This window comes from Melanerpes formicivorus, unplaced genomic scaffold (assembly GCF_026170545.1).
Source record: "Melanerpes formicivorus ecotype bairdi unplaced genomic scaffold, bMelFor1.0.p_v2 SCAF_13, whole genome shotgun sequence".
Taxonomy (NCBI): domain Eukaryota; kingdom Metazoa; phylum Chordata; class Aves; order Piciformes; family Picidae; genus Melanerpes; species Melanerpes formicivorus.
Window position 1 is genome coordinate 19,999,179 of NW_027142365.1, and position 21,031 is coordinate 20,020,209.

At 61.5% G+C, this 21,031-nt stretch overlaps 1 protein-coding gene across 1 annotated transcript; it reads left to right on the plus strand.

Moving 5' to 3' along the window:
* The first annotated feature begins 1,612 nt into the window (after positions 1 to 1,612).
* MRPL3 (mitochondrial ribosomal protein L3) lies at positions 1,613 to 21,031 on the plus strand. The gene is made up of 10 exons (XM_068146371.1): positions 1,613 to 1,835; positions 4,191 to 4,369; positions 5,638 to 5,729; positions 7,595 to 7,693; positions 9,604 to 9,703; positions 10,651 to 10,711; positions 12,359 to 12,467; positions 13,589 to 13,666; positions 19,131 to 19,208; positions 20,451 to 21,031. The coding sequence occupies exons 1-10, from the start codon at positions 1,759 to 1,761 to the stop codon at positions 20,598 to 20,600; spliced, it is 1,023 nt and encodes a 340-aa protein (XP_068002472.1). The 5' UTR covers positions 1,613 to 1,758; the 3' UTR covers positions 20,601 to 21,031.

The following is a 21,031-nucleotide window of genomic DNA, read 5'->3' on the forward strand; positions in this document are numbered from 1 at the left end:
CCTGGGTCAGAAGCAGGGTGGGCAGCAGGGCCAGGGAGGGGATCATCCCCCTGTGCTCAGCACTGGGGAGGCCACCCCTGGAGGGCTGTGTTCAGCTCTGGGCCCTCCCTGCAGGAAGGCCACTGAGGGGCTGGAGCCTGTGCAGAGCAGGGCAGCCAGGCTGGAGAAGGGCCTGGAGCCCCTGGGCTAGAGGAGGGGCTGAGGGAGCTGGGGGTGTTGAGGCTGGAGAAGAGGAGGCTGAGGGAGACCTCCTTGCTCTCTGCAGCTCCCTGCAGGGAGGTTGCAGTGAGGAGGGGACAGCCTCTGCTCCTGGGTGTCAAGCCACAGGAGCAGAGGCAATGGTTGCAAGCTGCCCCAGGGGAGGTTCAGGCTGGATGCTAGGAAATCTTTCTTGCCTGGAAGGGTTCTGAGGCCTTGGAATGTTGTGGCCAGGGCAGTGCTGGAGTCCCCATCCCTGGAGGTGTTGAAGCAGTGTGTGGAGCTGGTGCTTAGGGCCATGGTTTGGTGCTGAGCCTGCAGTGCTGGGTGGGGATTGGACTGGGGGAGCTTTGGAGTTTTCTTCCAGGTGGATGTGTTCTGTGCTTCATTGCAGCTCTGCAGAGAGAGGGTCCAGGCAAACCCAGTGCCCTGTGAGCTCCATGAGCAATGGTCTATGCAGAGTAGAAGTAACAAAGGAGCAGGGTACCTGGGGTAACATCACCTAAGTCTTTGTGTGGATGGTGCCTCGGTTTGCACAGCTCCTGGCAGTAAGGAGCTCCTCAGTGCAGCTCAGCTTCTGCTGCTGGAGGCGTGGGGCTTAGTGTCACACTCCCCACGGGTCATGGGGAGGACACGTTGGTGTTTTGATCTCTGTTCAACCCTTTTTCTGCTTGGCAGGACGAGGCAGTAGCTAAAAAGGTTGACATAAAGTTGCTGCGTTTAGACACCGCCCTTGATTCCTTGATTCTTAGCTCTTTCTGTTTCTGGTTACTCGGAGCTCATCCCATCCCCGCTCAGTTTCAGTGGCCTTCCATTCCCCTTCCCCTGCTCCCAGGCTGGCTGATGATAAACTCATTCACACCACTGCCCTGGGCCTGCCGGGGACGCTCCGGGAGGCGCCAGGGGCCGGCGGGCGCGGGGGGAGCTGCCGCAGGGGCTGGGGCTGGAGCCGGGGCTGGGGCTGGAGCCGGGGCTGGGGCTGGGGCCGGGGCTGGGGCCGGGGCTGGAGCCGGGGCCGGGGCTGGAGCCGGGGCCGGGGCTGGGGCTGGGGCTGGGGCTGGGCTGGAGCCGGGGCTGGGGCCTGGGCTTTGTGTTCGCTCCTCCGCGGGCCGGAACCTTCCTCCTGCGGCAGCACGGAAGGGCTGGAGACTCGGCCCGGCGGGCACGGAGCGGTTTGGGAGCGGGACCGGAGGGCACGGAGCGGTTTGATTGTGGGACCGGAGGGCACGGAGCGGTTTGATTGTGGGACCGGAGGGCACGGAGCGGTTTGCGTGTGGGACCGGAGCGCACGGAGCGGTTTGATTGTGGGACCGGAGGGCACGGAGCGGTTTGATTGTGGGACCGGAGCGCACGGAGCGGTTTGAGAGCGGGACCGGAGGGCACGGAGCGGTTTGAGTGCGGGACCGGCGGGCACGGAGCGGTTTGAGCGGGGCACCGGCGGGCACGGAGCGGTTTGAGTGTGGGACCGGAGCGCACGGAGCGGTTTGAGTGAGGGACCGGAGGGCACGGAGCGGTTTGAGCGGGGCACCGGCGGGCACGGAAGGCGCCGGACGCGACGGCATGGCGGCGTGGGGGCTGCTGGCGCGGCTCGGTGCCCGGCTGCGGGCCGTGGCCGCCGTTCCTCCTCCCGGCAACAGGTAGCTGAGCGGCACGGAGCGGCAGAGCCCTTGGTCCCTCTCGTAGCCTGGCCATGAGACTCATCCTGCCCGCTCCCTTCCCTCCCCTTCCCTTCCCTTCCCTTCCCTCCCCTTCCCTTCCCTCCCCTTCCCTTCCCTTCCCTTCCCTTCCCTTCCCTTCCCTTCCCTTCCCTTCCCTTCCCTTCCCTTCCCTTCCCTTCCCTTCCCTTCCCTTCCCTTCCCTTCCCTTCCCTTCCCCTTCCCTTCCCTTCCCTTCCCTTCCCTTCCCTTCCCCCCCTGCTCCCCTCCCTTCCCTTCGGCCGCTCCGCTCTCCCACCTCGACCCCGATCCCTTCCCCTCCCCTCCCACCTTCCCCGCTCCTTCCCCTCCACCCCCGTCCCGCCGCTGTCTGTCCGGTCTCCGCCGTTGGGGGAGCTCTGGTTAGGCCTCTGCCCTGGTTTGGCCGCACCTCGAGTCCTGTGTCCATCTCTGGGCTCCGCAGGTTAGGAAAGATGTTGAGCTGCTGGAAGGTGTCCAGAGAAGGTCAACAAAGCTGGGGAGGGGTCTGGAGCACAGCCCTGTGAGGAGAGGCTGAGGGAGCTGGGGTTGCTTAGCCTGGAGAAGAGGAGGCTCAGGGGAGACCTTCTTGCTCTCTCCAACTCCCTGAAGGGAGGTTGTAGCCAGGTGGGAGTTGGTCTCTTCTCCCAGGCAGCCAGCACCAGAACAAGAGGACACAGTCTCAGGCTGTGCCAGGGGAGATTTAAGTTGGATGTTAGGAAGAAGTTCTACACAGAGAGAGTGATTGCCCATTGGAATGTGCTGCCCAGGGAGGTGGTGGAGTCACCATCACTGGAGGTGTTTAGGAGGAGACTTGCTGGGGTGCTTGGTGCCATGGGTTAGTTGATTAGGTGGTGTTGGATGATAGGTTGGACTTGATGATCTTGAAGGTCTCTTCCAACCTGGTTCATTCTAACTTCTCTCTGGGTACAGCCTGTTGGCAGCACCTGGGGCATGTGGATGTGCAGGCTGGAGGGAGCCAGGCTGAGTGCAGGCACACTGGAGCGCTGGTGACAGCCCCAGCCGGCAGGGCAGCTGGGGCAGGAGCTGTGCGCTGTGACTCAGCCCCCACGGGAGGCTGGCAGCCGCCTGGGCTCGCCCTTGTGGCTGGCCACCTGAGTTCCCTGAGCAGTGTGAAGTGGCAGAGGCCTGAGAAGCAGCCAAGCTTCCCTTAACAGATGATTGCAGTCCAGTTAAAGAGCTGTGGCTGTTCAGCAGTGCACATAAAGTTACAGAGGTAGTGACTCGGGAGGGCAGCTCAGGCAGTGTGAGCCTGCAGCACAGGAGGCCAAGGGCAGCCTGGGCTGCAGCCAAAGCAGTGTGGGCAGAGCTGGAGAGAGAGGATCCTGCCCCTCTGCTCTGCTCTGCTCTGGGGAGACCTCACCTGCAGGGCTGTGTCCAGCTGTGGACCTGATGGAGGAGGTCAACAGGAGGATCAGGGGGTTGGAGCAGCTCTGCTGCAAGGACAGGCTGAGGGAGCTGGGGGTGTTCAGCCTGGAGAAGAGAAGGCTCCAGGGAGACCTAAGAGCAGCCTGCCAGTACCTGAAGGGGCTACAAGAAGGCTGCAGAGAGACTGTTTGCAAAGGCCTGCAGGGACAGGAGCAGGGGCAATGGCTTCAGACTAGAGCAGAGCAGATTGAGATTGGATGTGAGGAACAAGTTCTGCAGCAGGAGGGTGGTGGAACGCTGGCACAGGTTGCCCAGGGAGGTGGTTGAGGCTCCATGCCTGGAGATATTCAAGGTGAGGCTGGAGAGGGCTGTGGGCAACCTGATCTAGCTGGGGATGTCCCTGCTGAGTGCAGAGAGGTTGGGCTGGATGAGCTCTGGAGGTCTCTTCCAAGCCAGCCCAGTCTGTGATGCTGTGATTTCCTTATTGATCCCTGCTCCAAATGTATTGGCTGCCTGACAAATGCAGCCCCCCAGGCTGTTCAGAGAGGCTGCCAACAGGAGATGGTGATGAAAGCCTCCCTGAAGCTGAATCAACCAACCTCCTGCACTGCCTCTGAGTGGGTTTTGTCATGGAAGGGGTGGTGGTTGGGTTTGTGGTCACTTGTGTGCCTGCCCCCATCTTGGTGTGCTTTAGAGGCATATATCCAAAGAAAAGGGGGGATGAAAGTTAGGGGAGAGCATGATGAATGTGCTGAGCTAGATGAGGGGATGGTAAAGTGGTGCTGGTGAGGAGCAGCTGGCATGCTGGGGCTTGGGTAGCTTGGCAGCACCATTGTGTTGTTGGGGCTGTGCAGTCTGTGTGCCCTGCACACAAGAGGCACTCTGAGCTCATCAGGCACTTCTTGAACACTTCTTCCCATGGCTGGAAAGGGGGAAGCTGAGCCTTGCAGCCAGGCACATTAACAGCTCCACGTGGTGGCATGAGCACCTCTCTGAAGAGAATCTCCAGTTCCTGAAGAAGGCCACTGCAGAGGAGTACACAGCTCAGACAGCCAGCAAGCTGTGTCCTCTGAAAGATGAGCCCTGGCCCCTGAACGAGTGGAAACCAGGTGAGGAGCTCTCCCCTGAAGTCCCAGCCCCAGGCTGAAGATGCTCTGCTGCTCTGCCTGCAGTCAGGAGCTGCAGGACTCTGTCTTGGGTTTGCCTTTGTGCTTTGCTCACTCAGCCAGCACAGCTCCTGGCAAATGTCAGCCACTGGCTCTCTAAAAAGCCTGTGAGCAAGTTCCAGCTGTTTAGCCCAGGGCAGCAGCTGGCCAGAGCCATGCAGCACAAGATACCCAGCTGGGGATTAATCACACAGCCCCTGGGATATCAAATGGGTGAACCTGAAAAGGTTGCTGTGCTCTGTGGCCAGCAGGGCCAGTGCCATTCTGGGTGGATTAGAAGGGCTGTGGTGAGGCTCACAGCTCACAGGGTGTCAGGGGTTGGAAGGGACCTCTGGAGAGCTTCCAGTCCAACCCCCTGCCAGAGCAGGAGCAGAGAATCCAGCACAGGTCACACAGGAACACATCCAGACAGGGCTGCAAAGGCTCCAGAGAAGGAGACTCCACAACCTCTCTGGGCAGCCTGCTCCAGGCCTCTGGGACCCTCACAGTCAAGAAGTTCCTCCTCATGTTGAGCTGGAACCTCCTGTGCTGCAGTTTCCATCCATTGCTCCTTATCCTGTGCCAGGGCACAGTGAGCAGAGGCTGTCCCTGTCCCTTGCTTTCTTCCCCAGCCCTCAGCTATTGATAGGCATTGATCAGATCCCTCTCAGCCTTCTCCTCTCCAGACTGAACAGCCCCAGGGCTCTCAGCCTCTCCTCCCCAGGCAGTGCTGCAGTCCCTGCAGCATCCTTGTAGCCTCCCTTGGACTCTCTCCAGCAGATCCCTGTCCCTCCTGAACTGGGGAGTAGGTCAGAGAGGTTCTCCTCCTGCTCTGCTCTGCCCTGCTGAGGCCACAGCTGGAATATTGTGTCCAGTTCTGGGCCCCTCAGCTCAAGAAGGACCTCAGGGAACTGCTTGAGAGAGTCCAGCATAGAGGCACAGAGCTGCTGCAGGCAGTGGAAGATCTTCCTCAGGAGGAGAGCCTGAGGGAGCTGAGGGCTCTTAGGCTTGGAGAGGAGGAGCCTGAGGGTGACCTCCTTGCTGTTGCTCAAGATGTGCAGGGGGAGTGCCCAGAGGCAGTAAACTGTGCAACAGTTAGCTTGGCACCAGCAGGACTCAGCAGTCAGTCTGTTTGCCTTAAAACCAGCCAAAGCCAGCAAGGCTTTGGCTCTTCTGAACTTCATCAGGAGCTGTTGTGTGTGGAGCTGCATCCCTCCTGTTTCCATCCCCAGGTTCCATCAGAGTTGGTGTTGTTGCAGTAAAGCTGGGGATGATGCCACTGTGGACCAAGTCAGGGAAGAGACATGCTGTCACCATGCTAAAGGTGAGGAAAGCCATCATGAGTTTGAGCCTCCTGTGCTGTGTGGAGGCCACAGTGCAGCTTGGCACCTCTGCAGAGTGGGACAGTCCTAATGCAAGGACAGGATTCTAACAGCCCTGCAGGGAGCACCATGTCTGCTCTGCTTCCAGCCTAAGCCTAGCAGTGGTGTGCCTGCTCCTGCCAGCTGGTGTGACTGGTGAGGGAAGGTGGGAGGACAATGGAGAGCTGGGATTCACTTCCCCACTTCCCTCTGGGGTGGGGTTTTGCCACCTGCAAGCACTTTGGCATTAGTTTCACCTTGGCTGCTGAGCCTTTGCAGCTCTGAAGCTGCTGCTTCATATTCCCTGCCAGCTGCTTCTGCAGTGAAGCTGTTGGTTGAGCTGTTGCTGCCATGTGATGAAACAGTGTTGGGGAGGACATCAGCTCTACAGGGAGAAGGAGCAGGAGTGGAAATATGAGGGAGTACAGAATCACAATCACAAAGAACATCCGGCTGGAGGAGACCTCCAGGCTCAGCCAGAGCAGAAGCTGAGCTGCACTGAGGAGCTCCTTACTGCCAGGAGCTGTGCAAATTGAGGCACCATCCACACAAAGACTTAAGTGATGCTACCCCAGGTACCCTGCTCCTTTGTTACTTCTACTCTGCATAGACCTCTGCTCGTGGAGCTCACAGGGCACTGGGCTTGCCTGGACCCTCTCTCTGCAGAGCTGCAATGAAGCACAGAACACATCCACCTGGAAGAAAACTCCAAAGCTCCCCCAGTCCAATCCCCACCCAGCACTGCAGGCTCAGCACCAAACCATGGCCCTAAGCACCAGCTCCACACACTGCTTCAACACCTCCAGGGGTGGGGACTCCAGCACTCCCCTGGACACAACATTCCAAGGCCTCAGAACCCTTCCAGGCAAGAAAGATTTCCTAGCATCCAGCCTGAACCTCCCCTGGGGCAGCTTGGAGCCACTGCCTCTGCTCCTGTGGCTTGGCAGCACACTTTGGTGCTGCACACAGCAGGGTTTTGCAGGTCTAGCAGACAGAAGCTGCCTCTGGAGTTGAGTTGATGCTCAGAGCACTTATGAAAACACAGTCAGCATTTATGTTTGTTTCTCAGAGAAGCCTTTAACTGACTGGAGAAAGAGTGCCTGTGGCTGCCACACTGTCTCCTGCTCAGGCTGCATCTCCTGCTGTGCAGAAATGACAACAGAGGCTGCCTGTGTTCCACCTGTTTTGATAGTCAGAGAGTCACAGACTGGGCTGGGCTGGAAGGGAGCTCCAAAGCTCATCCAGTCCAACCCCTCTGCACTCAGCAGGGACATCCCCAGCTAGATCAGGTTGCCCACAGCCCTGTCCAGCCTCACCTGGAATATCTCCAGCCATGGAGCCTCAACCACCTCCCTGGGCAACCTGTGCCAGTGTTCCACCACCCTCCTGGTGCAGAACTTGTTCCTCACATCCAATCTCAATCTGCTCTGCTCTAGTTTGAAGCCATTGCCCCTGCTCCTGTCCCTGCAGGCCTTTGCAAACAGTCTCTCTGCAGCCTTCTTGTAGCCCCTTCAGGTCCTAGCAGGCTGCTCTTAGGTCTCCCTGGATCCTTCTCTTCTCCAGGCTGCACACCCCCAGCTCCCTCAGCCTGTCCTTGCAGCAGAGCTGCTCCAACCCCCTGAGCCTTTTGGTGCCTCCTCTGGACTCACACTGTGGGCTCAAAGCACACACATCTCACAGAGCCTTTCAGGTTGGAAGAGCTTATTGGAATCCTCAAATGCGGGCACTGACCCTACCCAAAACTCACCCCTAGAAACATCCCCTGAGCACCACAGCTGAAGCACCTTTGAGTGGTTAGCCTGAAGCCAGTGCTGTTTCTTTCCTTCAGGTGCAAGACTGCCACGTGCTGAGATATGTGCCTAAAGAAGAGTCAGGTGGGAAGAGACCTCTGCTGCTGGTGGGGGGCAAGAATGCTTCTCCTTTTCATGTGAGTGCAGCCCTGGGGGGGTTGCTTGAGCAGTTGGTTCTGGGCTGATTACCCAGGGCAAAAGGAGCCTCTCTAGCAGCCTCCTGTCAGAGAGGTGTGCTGGGGAGCTGCCCCTTGTCACATCCTCCCCTGCTGGGGCTGAGTCTTGCCTGAGAGAACAGCAGGAGCGTTTTGCAGGTCTTGCCTCTTGATTCTCATGGGCAGCTGTGGGATTAGGGAGTGGCTGGGATCTGCAGGGTCCCATCTGGAGTGAAGGGCCCCTGGGAGGGTAGAAGCAGAATGACAACACATCAGGTTGGAAGAGACCTCCAAGGTCATCCTTGACCCAGCTCTGCAGGCTCAGCACCAAACCATGGCCCTAAGCACCAGCTCCACACACTGCTTCAGCACCTCCAGGGATGGGGACTCCAGCACTGCCCTGGCCACAACATTCCAAGGCCTCAGAACCCTTCCAGGCAAGAAAGATTTCCTAGCATCCAGCCTGAACCTCCCCTGGGGCAGCTTGCAACCATTGCCTCTGCTCCTGGCCCTTGACACCAAGGAGCAGAGGCTGTCCCCTCCTCACTGCAACCTCCCTGCAGGGAGCTGCAGAGAGCAAGGAGGTCTCCCTCAGCCTCCTCTTCTCCAGCCTCAACACCCCCAGCTCCCTCCTCTAGCCCAGGGGCTCCAGGCCCTTCTCCAGCCTGGCTGCCCTGCTCTGCACAGGCTCCAGCCCCTCAGTGTCCTTCCTGTAGGGAGGGCCCAGAGCTGAACACAGCACTCCAGGGGTGGCCTCCCCAGTGCTGAGCACTCCTTGGGCCCAGTTCCTGCCCCAGGGAAGCCTGCCCCCAGCCAGGCCATGAGCAGGCAGTTTCTGCAGGAGGATGCTGGCATGAATCCTGAACTTGATTGCTCTGGTTTTGCCTAGAGGTGCAGGATCCTCCCCCAGGGGAAGTGAAGCATCTCTGGAAGTTGATGTCTCTGCTTGTGTTCATTCAATAAGTTACATTGATGGTGGTGTGGAACTAAGTCATCCAGAGCTCTGGGAAAGAGAAAATGCTTTCAAATCACTACAAACACTCAGAGTCAGAAGGAAGAGGCAGTCATTTGCTGTGCCTTCTGGGTGGTTGGTTTCCCTTTGCTGACCTCAGTAACCTTCCTGGATCATTGAAGCCCAGACTGCTTGGAGATGGAAGGGCCTTTAAAGATCATCTAGGTCCAGCCACCCTTTTGGGGGCAAGGAATGCAAAGGCTTACTGAAACCTAATAAAGTAACAGGAAAGCCTCACAGCCAGGTGGTCTTCATAGAGTCAGAGACTGGGGTGGGTGGGAAGGGATCTTGAAGCTCATCCAGTTCCAAATCCAGCTAATGAAAGAGCCAGCAGCAGGCTCCTGGGGGACACCCCTTCTGCTCAGGGCCCTGCTCCATGTCAGTGTCCTTAAAGGAGGTTATGTGCTGTCCTAAACTCCTTTGGCTATAGACTCACAGGATGGGTTGGGTTGGAAGGGACCTGTAAGAGCAACCCTTTCCAACCCCCTGCCAGGGGCAGGGACCCCTCCCACCAGCACAGCTTGCTCAGGGCCTCATCCAGCCTGGCCTTGAACACCTCCAGGGAGGAGGCAGCCACAGCCTCCCTGGGCAGCCTGTGCAAGAGTCTCCCCAGCCTCAGTGGGAAGAATTTCTCCCTGCTCTCCAGCCTCAGCCTCATTATTTGCTGTGGCTGTGGGGCAGCTGTGAAGGCAGGAGGCTGAAATCCACTCCCCAGGGGGTTCCAGTGCCAGTCTGCAGGTGGAGGTGAAGTGTCACACATCTGGCTCCTCCAGCTGGGGCTGGTAGTCTGTGATCCCCTCAGCTCTGGGGGCCTTAGTCTGTGATCCTCAGGTAGTTTAGGCTCCTCACTTGTTTTTGCCCTGGCTGCAATTTGTTACAGAAACCAGAGGCTGCCATGGAGCTGTTCCGAGAGGCCGGCGTGCCGCGCAAGCAGAAGGTGACAACCTTCAGTGTGACAGATGATGCCATCATCAAACCAGGTACTGGCTCTGAGCTGCTCAGCTCCACTTCCACAGCACAGGGACTGCTGCTGGGACACCTCAGCCAAGTTAGGCTCTGTGCTTCAGTTGTGCTTTGTGTGAAAAGTCACAGAGTCACAGAAGGTTGGGGCTGGAAGGGACCCCCAGAGATCACCCAGTCCAACCCCTGCCAGAGCAGCAGCACCCAGGGCAGGGCACACAGAACACATCCAGGGGGGTTGGAAAGGCTCCAGAGCAGGAGACTCCACAACTTCTCTGGGCAGCCTGCTCCAAGCCTCCAGCACCCTCACAGGGACAAAGTTTTCCCTCCTGTTCCCATGGCACCTCCTCTGCTCCAGCTTGCCCCCAGTGCCCCTTGTGCTGTCCTTGGCCATCCCTGAGCAGAGCCTGGCTCCAGCCCTGCACATCTTTATCCCCAGCAATGAGGGCAGCCCTCAGGCTCCTCTGCTCCAAGCTCCAAGCCCCAGCTCCCTCAGCCTGGCCTCCCAGGGAGATGTTCCACTGCCTGCAGCAGCTCTGTGGCTCTGTGCTGGACTCTCTCAAGCAGATCCCTGAGGTCCTTCTTGAGCTGAGGGGCCCAGAGCTGGACACAGCCTTCCTGCTTATGAGGTGCTTGCAAGTGGAGCTTGCAGTTGTAAGTGGAGCTTGTTCTGCTTTCTTGCCAAGCTTGTTTACTGAGCCTTAACCAACTGAACACTTTGGGCTTTGTCTCTTTTGCTGTCTGAAGTGCAACACATCTGAGTAAAGCCCCAGGCTTCCCTTCCTGCTCACCTGAGGCAGGGCCAGGACCCCAGCGGTGTGCTTAAGTAGTAACTGCCAGCATCTGGTTTAGTCAGTGGGGTTTGTAAAGGGGAACAAGGCTGAGGTGAATGAAAGCAGAGGCAGAGCTTGGGTGGTGCTGGGCTCTGCAGCACTCAGCTGACCTGGTCTCTCCCCTTGCTCTGCAGGAACTCCTCTGTATGCTGCTCACTTCCGCCCGGGGCAGTTCGTGGATGTCACTGCCAAAACGTAGGTGCCTGGTGCTCAGCAGGCTGCTGGCCTCTGAGCCTTCATCTTCCCTCTCTCCTGCCCTCAAACTCATGGCTCTCAGGAGCTGAAATGCAATTGTGAGAGCTGTGCAGGAAATAGAAGTCCCCTTGGCTGCTTGGCAAAAGCTCCAAAGTGCCTTTCACTGCTGAGGCTTACTGAGGGTGTTCCCAGAGCCACAGAGTGCTGGGGGCTGAGAGGGACCCCCAGAGATCACCCAGCCCAACCCCCTGCCAGAGCAGCAGCACCCAGGGCAGCTCACACAGGAACACAGCCAGGCAGGTGTTGAATATCTCCAAAGAAGGAGACTCCACAGCCCCCCTGGGCAGCCTGCTCCAGGCCTCTGTCACCCTCACAGGGAAAAAAATTCTTCCTCCTGTTTCCATGGCACTTCCTCTGCCTCAGCTTCCACCACTGCCCCTGGTGCTGGCATTGGGCAGCACCCAGCAGAGCCTGGCTCCAGCCTCTGGGCACTCCCCCTGCACATCTTGAGCAACAGCAAGGAGCTCACCCTCAGGCTCCTCCTCTCAAAGCCTAAGAGCCCTCAGCTGCCTCAGGCTCTCCTCATGAGGAAGATCTTCCACTGCCTGCAGCAGCTCTGTGCCTCTGTGCTGGACTCTCTCAAGCAGTTCCCTGAGGTCCTTCTTGAGCTGAGGGGCCCAGAACTGGACACAATATTCCAGATGTGGCCTCAGCAGGGCAGAGTAGAGGGGGAGGAGAACCTCTGACCTACTCCTCACAGCCCTTCTGATGCCCCCCAGGAGCCCCTTGGCTTTCTTAGCCACCAGAGCACATTGCTGGCTCAGGGTTAACCTCCCATCCACCAGGACCCCTAATTCCTTTTGACCTGGGATTGTTTAGGCTGCAGAAGAGGCAAAGGAAGCCCTCCTTGCTCCCTGCAGCTCTGGAGGCTGCACACAGCCTGGCATTGCCTTGCCTGGGAGGTGCACGAGAGCTGAGCCCTCCCCATCTTGTTTCAGTGCAGTTTCACAGCATCTGTGTGGTGCTGTGTGGTGGTTTCTGTGTGATGGAGACACCCCCCAGGCGGCCTTGCTGGAGCCATCCTCCCTGTCTCCCCTGTGTCACACTTAGCAAGGTGTGATGGTGCTCACAGGGCTCTGTACCTCTGTGCAAACCCTGTGGCTGCACCTGGCTGCCCTTCCCAGGGCACCCTGGGGAGGAAAGGGGGTGGAGGAGTTGACTGAAATTAGTACTTTGCTGTACCAAAGCTCCTCATGGGCTGCCTCAGGCTGGCACAGTGCTCCTCCTGCTTGGTTCTGTTTCAGCTGAGGTTTGGATGGGGTTTGGTTGTTCTTTTGTCTGCTTCTGAAAGCTTCATTAGGGTACCACAGAGTGGGGACCATCTGCAGCAGGGAGCCTTTTATGTCAGTCTTTCTGCCCCTTTTCCCCTCCTGCAGTGCTGCTTACTCTGCAGGACAGCTGTTGAGCCTTGCAGCAGGATCCCTCCTGGTGGGGAGGGCAGGAGCTGGGGGTTGTTCCTTCAGGGCAGCCTTCCCTCTGCTGAGCTTTGCCACAGCTGGAGAGGTCTTGAGCCTGGCTGCAGTGATGGATGATCACTAGGAGCCTGCAGCCTGACTGACCCAGGTGTGGTTTCTGTTCTCTCTGCAGGATTGGCAAGGGGTTCCAGGGGGTGATGAAGAGGTGGGGCTTCAAAGGGCAGCCTGCGAGCCACGGGCAGACCAAGACGCACCGGCGGCCGGGAGCCATATCCACCAACGTGAGCATCCTCAGCTGCTCTGCAGCCCCCTCCCACCACCTCTGCAGGGGCTCCCTCACCAAGCAGCCTCTCACAGGAGCCAGCAGTGTCCCAGCTCCCTGCTCTGCTCTGGGGAGACCTCCCCTGCAGGGCTGTGTCCAGCTCTGGAGCACTCAGCACAGGAAGGACCTGGAGCTGATGGAGAGGCTCCAGAAGAGGCCACAGGAATGCTCAGGGGGTTGGAGCAGCTCTGCTGCAAGGACAGGCTGAGGGAGCTGGGACTGTGCAGCCTGGAGAAGAGAAGGCTCCAGGGAGACCTAAGAGCAGCCTGCCAGGACCTGAAGGGGGCTACAGGAAGGCTGCAGAGAGACTGTTTGCAAAGGCCTGCAGGGACAGGAGCAGGGGCAATGGCTTCAGACTAGAGCAGAGCAGATTGAGATTGGATGTGAGGAATAAGTTCTGCAGCAGGAGGGTGGTGGAACACTGGCACAGGTTGCCCAGGGAGGTGGCTGAGGCTCCATCCCTGGAGGTATTCAAGGTGAGGCTGGAGAGGGCTGTGGGCAACCTGATCTAGCTGGGGATGTCCCTGCTGAGTGCAGGGGGTTGGACTGGATGAGCTTCTCCTCTCCAGCCTGCACAACCCCAACTCCCTCAGTCTGTCTCCAGAGCAGAGCAACTCCAGCCCTCTGCTCCTCCTCGTGGCCTTCTCTGGAGCCCTTCACCCCCACTGCCCATGGTGCTGACAGATGTTGAACAGCCCTGGTGCCACTGCTGACCCCTGAGGAGCACCACTTCTCCTTCATCCCCCCTTAGGCACTGAGCCATTGACCATTAGCCTTTGAGTGCAGTGAATTCAGTCCTTCACCCCCTGAGGGACCCACCCCTCCCTCTCCCATCCATGGCTTTAGAGGCCAGGGGGCTGTGGGGGGCAGTGGCAAATGCTTGGCCCAAGTGCAGGCAGATGCCAGCAGCTGCTCTTGCCTTGCCCAGCAGCACTGCTTCCCCCTCAGCAGCGCAGTGCAGTCAGTGTGATGCCCACTGCGGTGCCAAGCAGTGTTGGGTGGTTCCAGCCTGCTGCCTCTGCTGCTCCTCAGCTGGTGCTGCAGTGCCCTAAGGCTTCTCTGGGCCTTCTTTTCCCCTAGAAAGCTTCCAAGGTGTACAAAGGGAAGAAGATGCCCGGCAAGATGGGGAACATCTACAGGACATCCTATGGGCTGAAGGTGAGCTCTGAGCCACTGGGAGATGGAGGCTGCAGTGAGGCCAGGGGCTGCTGCTCTGCAGTGAGGCCAGGGGCTGCTGTGCTGCAGTGAGGCCAGGGGCTGCTGTGCTGCAGTGAGGCCAGGGGCTGCTGCAGGGCAGTGAGGCCAGGGGCTGCTGTGCTGCAGTGAGGCCAGGGGCTGCTGTGCTGCAGTGAGGCCAGGGGCTGCTGCAGGGCAGTGAGGCCAGGGGCTGCTGCAGTGCAGGGAGGCCATGGGCTGCTGTGCTGCAGTGAGGCCAGGGGCTGCTGCAGTGCAGGGAGGCCATGGGCTGCTGTGCTGCAGTGAGGCCAGGGGCTGCTGCAGGGCAGTGAGGCCAGGGGCTGCTGCAGTGCAGTGAGGCCAGGGGCTGCTGTGCTGCAGTGAGGCCAGGGGCTGCTGTGCTGCAGTGAGGCCAGGGGCTGCTGCAGTGCAGTGAGGCCAGGGGCTGCTGTGCTGCAGTGAGGCCAGGGGCTGCTGTGCATCAGTGAGGCCAGGGGCTGCTGCAGTGCAGTAAGGCCAGGGGCTGCTGTGCTGCAGTGAGGCCAGGGGCTGCTGTGCTGCAGTGAGGCCAGGGGCTGCTGTGCTGCAGTGAGGCCAGGGGCTGCTGTGCTGCAGTGAGGCCAGGGGCTGCTGTGCATCAGTGAGGCCAGGGGCTGCTGCAGTGCAGTGAGGCCAGGGGCTGCTGTGCTGCAGTGAGGCCAGGGGCTGCTGTGCTGCAGTGAGGCCAGGGGCTGCTGTGCTGCAGTGAGGCCAGGGGCTGCTGTGCTGCAGTGAGGCCAGGGGCTGCTGTGCTGCAGTGAGGCCAGGGGCTGCTGTGCTGCAGTGAGGCCAGGGGCTGCTGTGCTGCAGTGAGGCCAGGGGCTGCTGCAGTGCAGTGAGGCCAGGGGCTGCTGCTGTGCTGCAGTGAGGCCAGGGGCTGCTGTGCTGCAGTGAGGCCAGGGGCTGCTGTGCTGCAGTGAGGCCAGGGGCTGCTGCAGTGCAGGGAGGCCATGGGCTGCTGTGCTGCAGTGAGGCCAGGGGCTGCTGCAGTGCAGTGAGGCCAGGGGCTGCTGTGCTGCAGTGAGGCCAGGGGCTGCTGCAGTGCTGCAGTGAGGCCAGGGGCTGCTGCTCTGCAGTGAGGCCAGGGGCTGCTGTGCTGCAGTGAGGCCAGGGGCAGCTGTGCTGCAGTGAGGCCAGGGGCTGCTGTGCTGCAGTGAGGCCAGGGGCTGCTGTGCTGCAGTGAGGCCAGGGGCTGCTGCAGTGCAGTGAGGCCAGGGGCTGCTGTGCTGCAGTGAGGCCAGGGGCTGCTGCAGTGCAGTGAGGCCAGGGGCTGCTGCTGTGCTGCAGTGAGGCCAGGGGCTGCTGTGCTGCAGTGGGGCCAGGGGCTGCTGTGCATCAGTGAGGCCAGGGGCTGCTGCAGTGCAGTGAGGCCAGGGGCTGCTGTGCTGCAGTGGGGCCAGGGGCTGCTGTGCTGCAGTGAGGCCAGGGGCTGCTGTGCTGCAGTGAGGCCAGGGGCTGCTGTGCTGCAGTGGGGCCAGGGGCTGCTGTGCTGCAGTGAGGCCAGGGGCTGCTGTGCTGCAGTGAGGCCAGGGGCTGCTGTGCTGCAGTGGGGCCAGGGGCTGCTGCAGTGCAGTGAGGCCAGGGGCTGCTGTGCTGCAGTGAGGCCAGGGGCTGCTGTGCTACAGTGAGGCCAGGGGCTGCTGTGCTACAGTGAGGCCAGGGGCTGCTGTGCTGCAGTGAGGCCAGGGGCTGCTGTGCTGCAGTGAGGCCAGGGGCTGCTGCAGTGCAGTGAGGCCAGGGGCTGCTGTGCTGCAGTGGGGCCAGGGGCTGCTGTGCTGCAGTGAGGCCAGGGGCTGCTGCAGTGCAGTGAGGCCAGGGGCTGCTGTGCTGCAGTGAGGCCAGGGGCTGCTGCAGTGCAGTGAGGCCAGGGGCTGCTGCTCTGCAGTGAGGCCAGGGGCTGCTGTGCTGCAGTGAGGCCAGGGGCTGCTGTGCTACAGTGAGGCCAGGGGCTGCTGTGCTGCAGTGAGGCCAGGGGCTGCTGCAGTGCAGTGAGGCCAGGGGCTGCTGTGCTGCAGTGGGGCCAGGGGCTGCTGCAGTGCAGTGAGGCCAGGGGCTGCTGTGCTGCAGTGAGGCCAGGGGCTGCTGCAGTGCAGTGAGGCCAGGGGCTGCTGCTCTGCAGTGAGGCCAGGGGCTGCTGTGCTGCAGTGAGGCCAGGGGCTGCTGTGCATCAGTGAGGCCAGGGGCTGCTGCTCTGCAGTGAGGCCAGGGGCTGCTGCAGTGCAGTGAGGCCAGGGGCTGCTGCTGTGCTGCAGTGAGGCCAGGGGCTGCTGTGCTGCAGTGAGGCCAGGGGCTGCTGCAGTGCAGGGAGGCCATGGGCTGCTGTGCTGCAGTGGGGCCAGGGGCTGCTGCAGTGCAGGGAGGCCATGGGCTGCTGTGCTGCAGTGAGGCCAGGGGCTGCTGCAGTGCAGTGAGGCCAGGGGCTGCTGCAGTGCAGTGAGGCCAGGGGCTGCTGTGCTGCAGTGAGGCCAGGGGCTGCTGTGCATCAGTGAGGCCAGGGGCTGCTGCTGTGCTGCAGTGAGGCCAGGGGCTGCTGTGCTGCAGTGAGGCCAGGGGCTGCTGCAGTGCAGGGAGGCCATGGGCTGCTGTGCTGCAGTGGGGCCAGGGGCTGCTGCAGTGCAGGGAGGCCATGGGCTGCTGTGCTGCAGTGAGGCCAGGGGCTGCTGCAGTGCAGTGAGGCCAGGGGCTGCTGTGCTGCAGTGAGGCCAGGGGCTGCTGTGCTGCAGTGAGGCCAGGGGCTGCTGCAGTGCAGTGAGGCCAGGGGCTGCTGTGCTGCAGTGAGGCCAGGGGCTGCTGCAGTGCTGCAGTGAGGCCAGGGGCTGCTGTGCTACAGTGAGGCCAGGGGCTGCTGCAGGGCAGTGAGGCCAGGGGCTGCTGTGCTGCAGTGAGGCCAGGGGCTGCTGCAGGGCAGTGAGGCCAGGGGCTGCTGTGCTGCAGTGAGGCCAGGGGCTGCTGCAGTGCTGCAGTGAGGCCAGGGGCTGCTGCTCTGCAGTGAGGCCAGGGGCTGCTGTGCTGCAGTGAGGCCAGGGGCTGCTGTGCTGCAGTGAGGCCAGGGGCTGCTGCAGTGCAGTGAGGCCAGGGGCTGCTGTGCTGCAGTGAGGCCAGGGGCTGCTGCTCTGCAGTGAGGCCAGGGGCTGCTGTGCTGCAGTGAGGCCAGGGGCTGCTGTGCTGCAGTGAGGCCAGGGGCTGCTGCTCTGCAGTGAGGCCAGGGGCTGCTGCAGTGCAGTGAGGCCAGGGGCTGCTGCTGTGCTGCAGTGAGGCCAGGGGCTGCTGTGCTGCAGTGAGGCCAGGGGCTGCTGCAGTGCAGTGAGGCCAGGGGCTGCTGCTGTGCTGCAGTGAGGCCAGGGGCTGCTGCTCTGCAGTGAGGCCAGGGGCTGCTGTGCTGCAGTGAGGCCAGGGGCTGCTGTGCATCAGTGAGGCCAGGGGCTGCTGTGCTGCAGTGAGGCCAGGGGCTGCTGCTCTGCAGTGAGGCCAGGGGCTGCTGCAGTGCAGTGAGGCCAGGGGCTGCTGTGCTGCAGTGAGGCCAGGGGCTGCTGTGCTGCAGTGAGGCCAGGGGCTGCTGCAGTGCAGTGAGGCCAGGGGCTGCTGTGCTGCAGTGAGGCCAGGGGCTGCTGTGCTGCAGTGAGGCCAGGGGCTGCTGTGCTGCAGTGAGGCCAGGGGCTGCTGCTCTGCAGTGAGGCCAGGGGCTGCTGTGCTGCAGTGAGGCCAGGGGCTGCTGCAGTGCAGTGAGGCCAGGGGCTGCTGTGCTGCAGTGAGGCCAGGGGCTGCTGCTCTGCAGTGAGGCCAGGGGCTGCTGCAGTGCAGTGAGGCCAGGGGCTGCTGTGCTGCAGTGAGGCCAGGGGCTGCTGTGCTGCAGTGAGGCCAGGGGCTGCTGCAGTGCAGTGAGGCCAGGGGCTGCTGTGCTGCAGTGAGGCCAGGGGCTGCTGCGCTGCAGTGAGGCCAGGGGCTGCTGCTCTGCAGTGAGGCCAGGGGCTGCTGCAGTGCAGTGAGGCCAGGGGCTGCTGTGCTGCAGTGAGGCCAGGGGCTGCTGTGCTGCAGTGAGGCCAGGGGCTGCTGCTCTGCAGTGAGGCCAGGGGCTGCTGCAGTGCAGTGAGGCCAGGGGCTGCTGTGCTGCAGTGAGGCCAGGGGCTGCTGTGCTGCAGTGAGGCCAGGGGCTGCTGCAGTGCAGTGAGGCCAGGGGCTGCTGTGCTGCAGTGAGGCCAGGGGCTGCTGTGCTGCAGTGAGGCCTGGGGCTGCTGTGCTGCAGTGAGGCCAGGGGCTGCTGTGCTGCAGTGAGGCCAGGGGCTGCTGCTCTGCAGTGAGGCCAGGGGCTGCTGTGCTGCAGTGAGGCCAGGGGCTGCTGTGCTGCAGTGAGGCCAGGGGCTGCTGCAGTGCAGTGAGGCCAGGGGCTGCTGTGCTGCAGTGGGGCCAGGGGCTGCTGTGCTGCAGTGAGGCCAGGGGCTGCTGTGCTGCAGTGAGGCCAGGGGCTGCTGCAGTGCAGTGAGGCCAGGGGCTGCTGCTCTGCAGTGGGGCCAGGGGCTGCTGCAGGGCAGTGGGGCCAGGGGCTGCTGCAGGGCAGTGAGGCCAGGGGCTGCTGCAGTGCAGTGAGGCCAGGGGCTGCTGCAGTGCCTCTTGGCTGTCTCTCATGGCATGGGCAGGCTGCAGTGAGGCCTGGAGCAGCCTGTGGGAGCCTTGCAGCTCATCTCCCTGTGCAGGCTGTGCCCTGCAGAGGCCATCCCCAGCTGGAGGCTGCCCCCCTGCGGTGCTCTGCCCTCTGCTGTCCCCTCAGGGCTGCCCTGGTGTGGGCAATGCCAGCTTTGGCTGTGCTGAGCTGCAGCTGCTGTCCCCTTGCCTGCTCACTGCTCACAGCCAGGCAGGGCTCAGCTGTCCGAAGGCCTCGTGGCAAAGGTGCTGCAGACAGCTGTGCCTGGGCAGCCCCTGGGCTCTGCCCTGCCTGAGTGCAGCCTCTGCATGGGCACCCAAGGCAGTTAGGCTCTGGTTTGAAGGGAGGGGGGCAGGGCTGCTGGTGCTGCTGCTCTGTGCTAACCAGGGCAGGTTTCAGAGCGGGCACTGCTCTGGCACTGTCCTGCTCAGCACCTCCCAGGGTGAAGAGCTGCTCCCAGCCCTTTGCTGAGCAGCCCTGGGCTGGTTTCCAGCTGGTGCTGCTGTAACAGAGGAGAGACCTGAGAGCTCCACCTGGAGTCCCCCTGCTCAAGGGCCTGCCAGGGCTGGCCACAAGCCCTGGGCAGGACGCTGAGCCCTGCAGGGGGAAGCTGTGCCCTGGGGGCAGCGTCTGTGGCAGGACTGAGTCGGTGCAGGATGCTGCTCCTGCCCACATGCAGGCCCTCAGCTGTGCTTTGCTGGGTGCTGCTGGTGAAGCTGGGAGCAGCCTGCAAGGGGAGCTGAGGTCTGTGGTGTTTCTGCCCCCCAGGTGTGGAGGATCAACACCAAGCATGACATCATTTACGTCAACGGCACTGTCCCGGGGCACAAGAGCTGCCTGGTGAAGGTAGGCCTCAGCTCACTGCTGCCTGCAGCACAGGGAAGGGGAAGCTGGGCTGGAGGGCAGCCTGCACATCCTCAGAGCCTCCCTCTGTGCTGCTGAGTTCCAGGGCACTGGGTGGCCACCTGCTCTGAGGGGTTTGTTCTTCACCTGGCACTGGGCTCATGCAGCATGGGAGCAGCACAGACACTGTCACAGGGACAGACCCACAGACTGCTTCAGGTGGGAAGGGACCCTCAGAGAGCATCTTGCCCAGCTCCAGCTAGAGCAGGCTGCCCAGGGACACAGCCAGGCTGAGCCTGAATGGCTCCAGGGATGGAGCCTCAACCACCTCCCTGGGCAGCCTGTTCCAGTGTCTCCCCAGCCTCTCTGTGCAGAACTTCCTCCTGGTGTCCAACCTAACTCTGCCCTGCTCCAGTTCCAAACCATTGCCTCTCATCCTATCCCCACAGCCCCTTCTGAACAGTCCCTCCCCAGCCTGCATGGAGGCCCCCTTCTGATACTGAAATGCAACCCTGAGGTCTCCCTGGAGCCTTCTCCAGGCTCAACAGCCCCAACCCTCCCAGCCTGGCTTCACAGCAGAGGTTCTCCTACCTCTGATCATATTGGTGGCCTCCTCTGGACCCTCTCCATCAGCTCCAGGTCCTTATGCTGGGGGCCCCACAGCTGGACACAGCACTGCAGGAGAGGTCTCAGCAGAGCAGAAGGGTGCCAGTGGCAGGCACCAGAGGGTGCTGGGGCAGGCACCAGATGTTAGGGCAGGCACCAGAGGATGTTAGGGCAGGCCCCAGAGGGTGCTGGGGCAGGCCCCAGGTGTTAGGGCAGGCACCAGAGGGTGCTGGGGCAGGCCCCAGGTGTTAGGGCAGGCCCCAGAGGGTGCTGGGGCAGACACCAGGTGTTAGGGCAGGCACCAGAGGGTGCTGGGGCAGGCCCCAGGTGTTAGGGCAGGCCCCAGAGGGTGCTGGGGCAGGCCCCAGGTGTTAGGGCAGGCCCCAGAGGGTGCTGGGGCAGGCCCCAGGTGTTAGGGCAGGCCCCAGAGGGTACCCAATGTTCCCTTCAGCAGCTGGGGTGGGTGCTCAGCTTGCTGCTGCTGGAGCTGGGGTTCTGCAGCTGAAGCAGTGCCATGGGATTGCCTCTGGGCTTTTCTGCCTTCTGCATGCAGGATGCTTGCCTTCATTTCTTGTGCATCACTCCTGAAGGCCTCCTGTGGGACTTGCTAACCCCCCCCTTGCCCTTCCTGCTTTTCAGGTGAGAGACAGCAAGCTGCCCACCTGCAAGGACTACAACAGGAACCCTCCCTTCCCTACCTTCTTTGCTGATGGGGATGAGGAGCTGCCAGAGGATCTGTATGATGAGGAGGTGTTCCAGTTCACAGAGCCATCTGTCACCTACACTTAATGCCCCCCAGAGCCTGGGGAACACACTGGTGTTGCTTTCATGAACTTTGGGATGCTGTAGAAGAGTGCAGCTGGGAGCTGCAGCCTGCCCAGCTGGCCTGACCCCATCAGACAGAGCCCTTCTGGCTGGGGCTTTGCTGCTGCCCTTCCCAAACCTGCATTTAGAGCAGCAGGGGAGGCTGAAGGGCAGCTTGCAAAGCACAGCCAGCACTGCCTTCCCTTTCTGCCCTCTGCCCCAGGCTGTCAAAGCTCTGAGCAGCTCTGCTTTGGGAGCTGATGCCCTGTACCAAGCTGTGTCTCAGCAGGAAGCACTGTGGCAGTCTCAGACTGCGAAGCTGGAGGCTCTGTGAAGAAGAATCCTAAATAAAGCAACAGAATGCATTGCTGTGGGGCAGCACCAGCCTGGGGGCTTGCTGGCCTGCTCCCTCAGAA

Excerpts from the sequence above, each read along its gene's own strand:
- MRPL3 (XM_068146371.1), top strand. The coding sequence starts at position 1,759 with ATGGCGGCGTGGGGGCTGCTGGCGCGGCTCGGTGCCCGGCTGCGGGCC. Across the intron at positions 7,694-9,603 it reads AGAATGCTTCTCCTTTTCAT|AAACCAGAGGCTGCCATGGA; the intron begins GTGAGTGCAGCC and ends AATTTGTTACAG. Across the intron at positions 12,468-13,588 it reads CGGGAGCCATATCCACCAAC|AAAGCTTCCAAGGTGTACAA; the intron begins GTGAGCATCCTC and ends CTTTTCCCCTAG.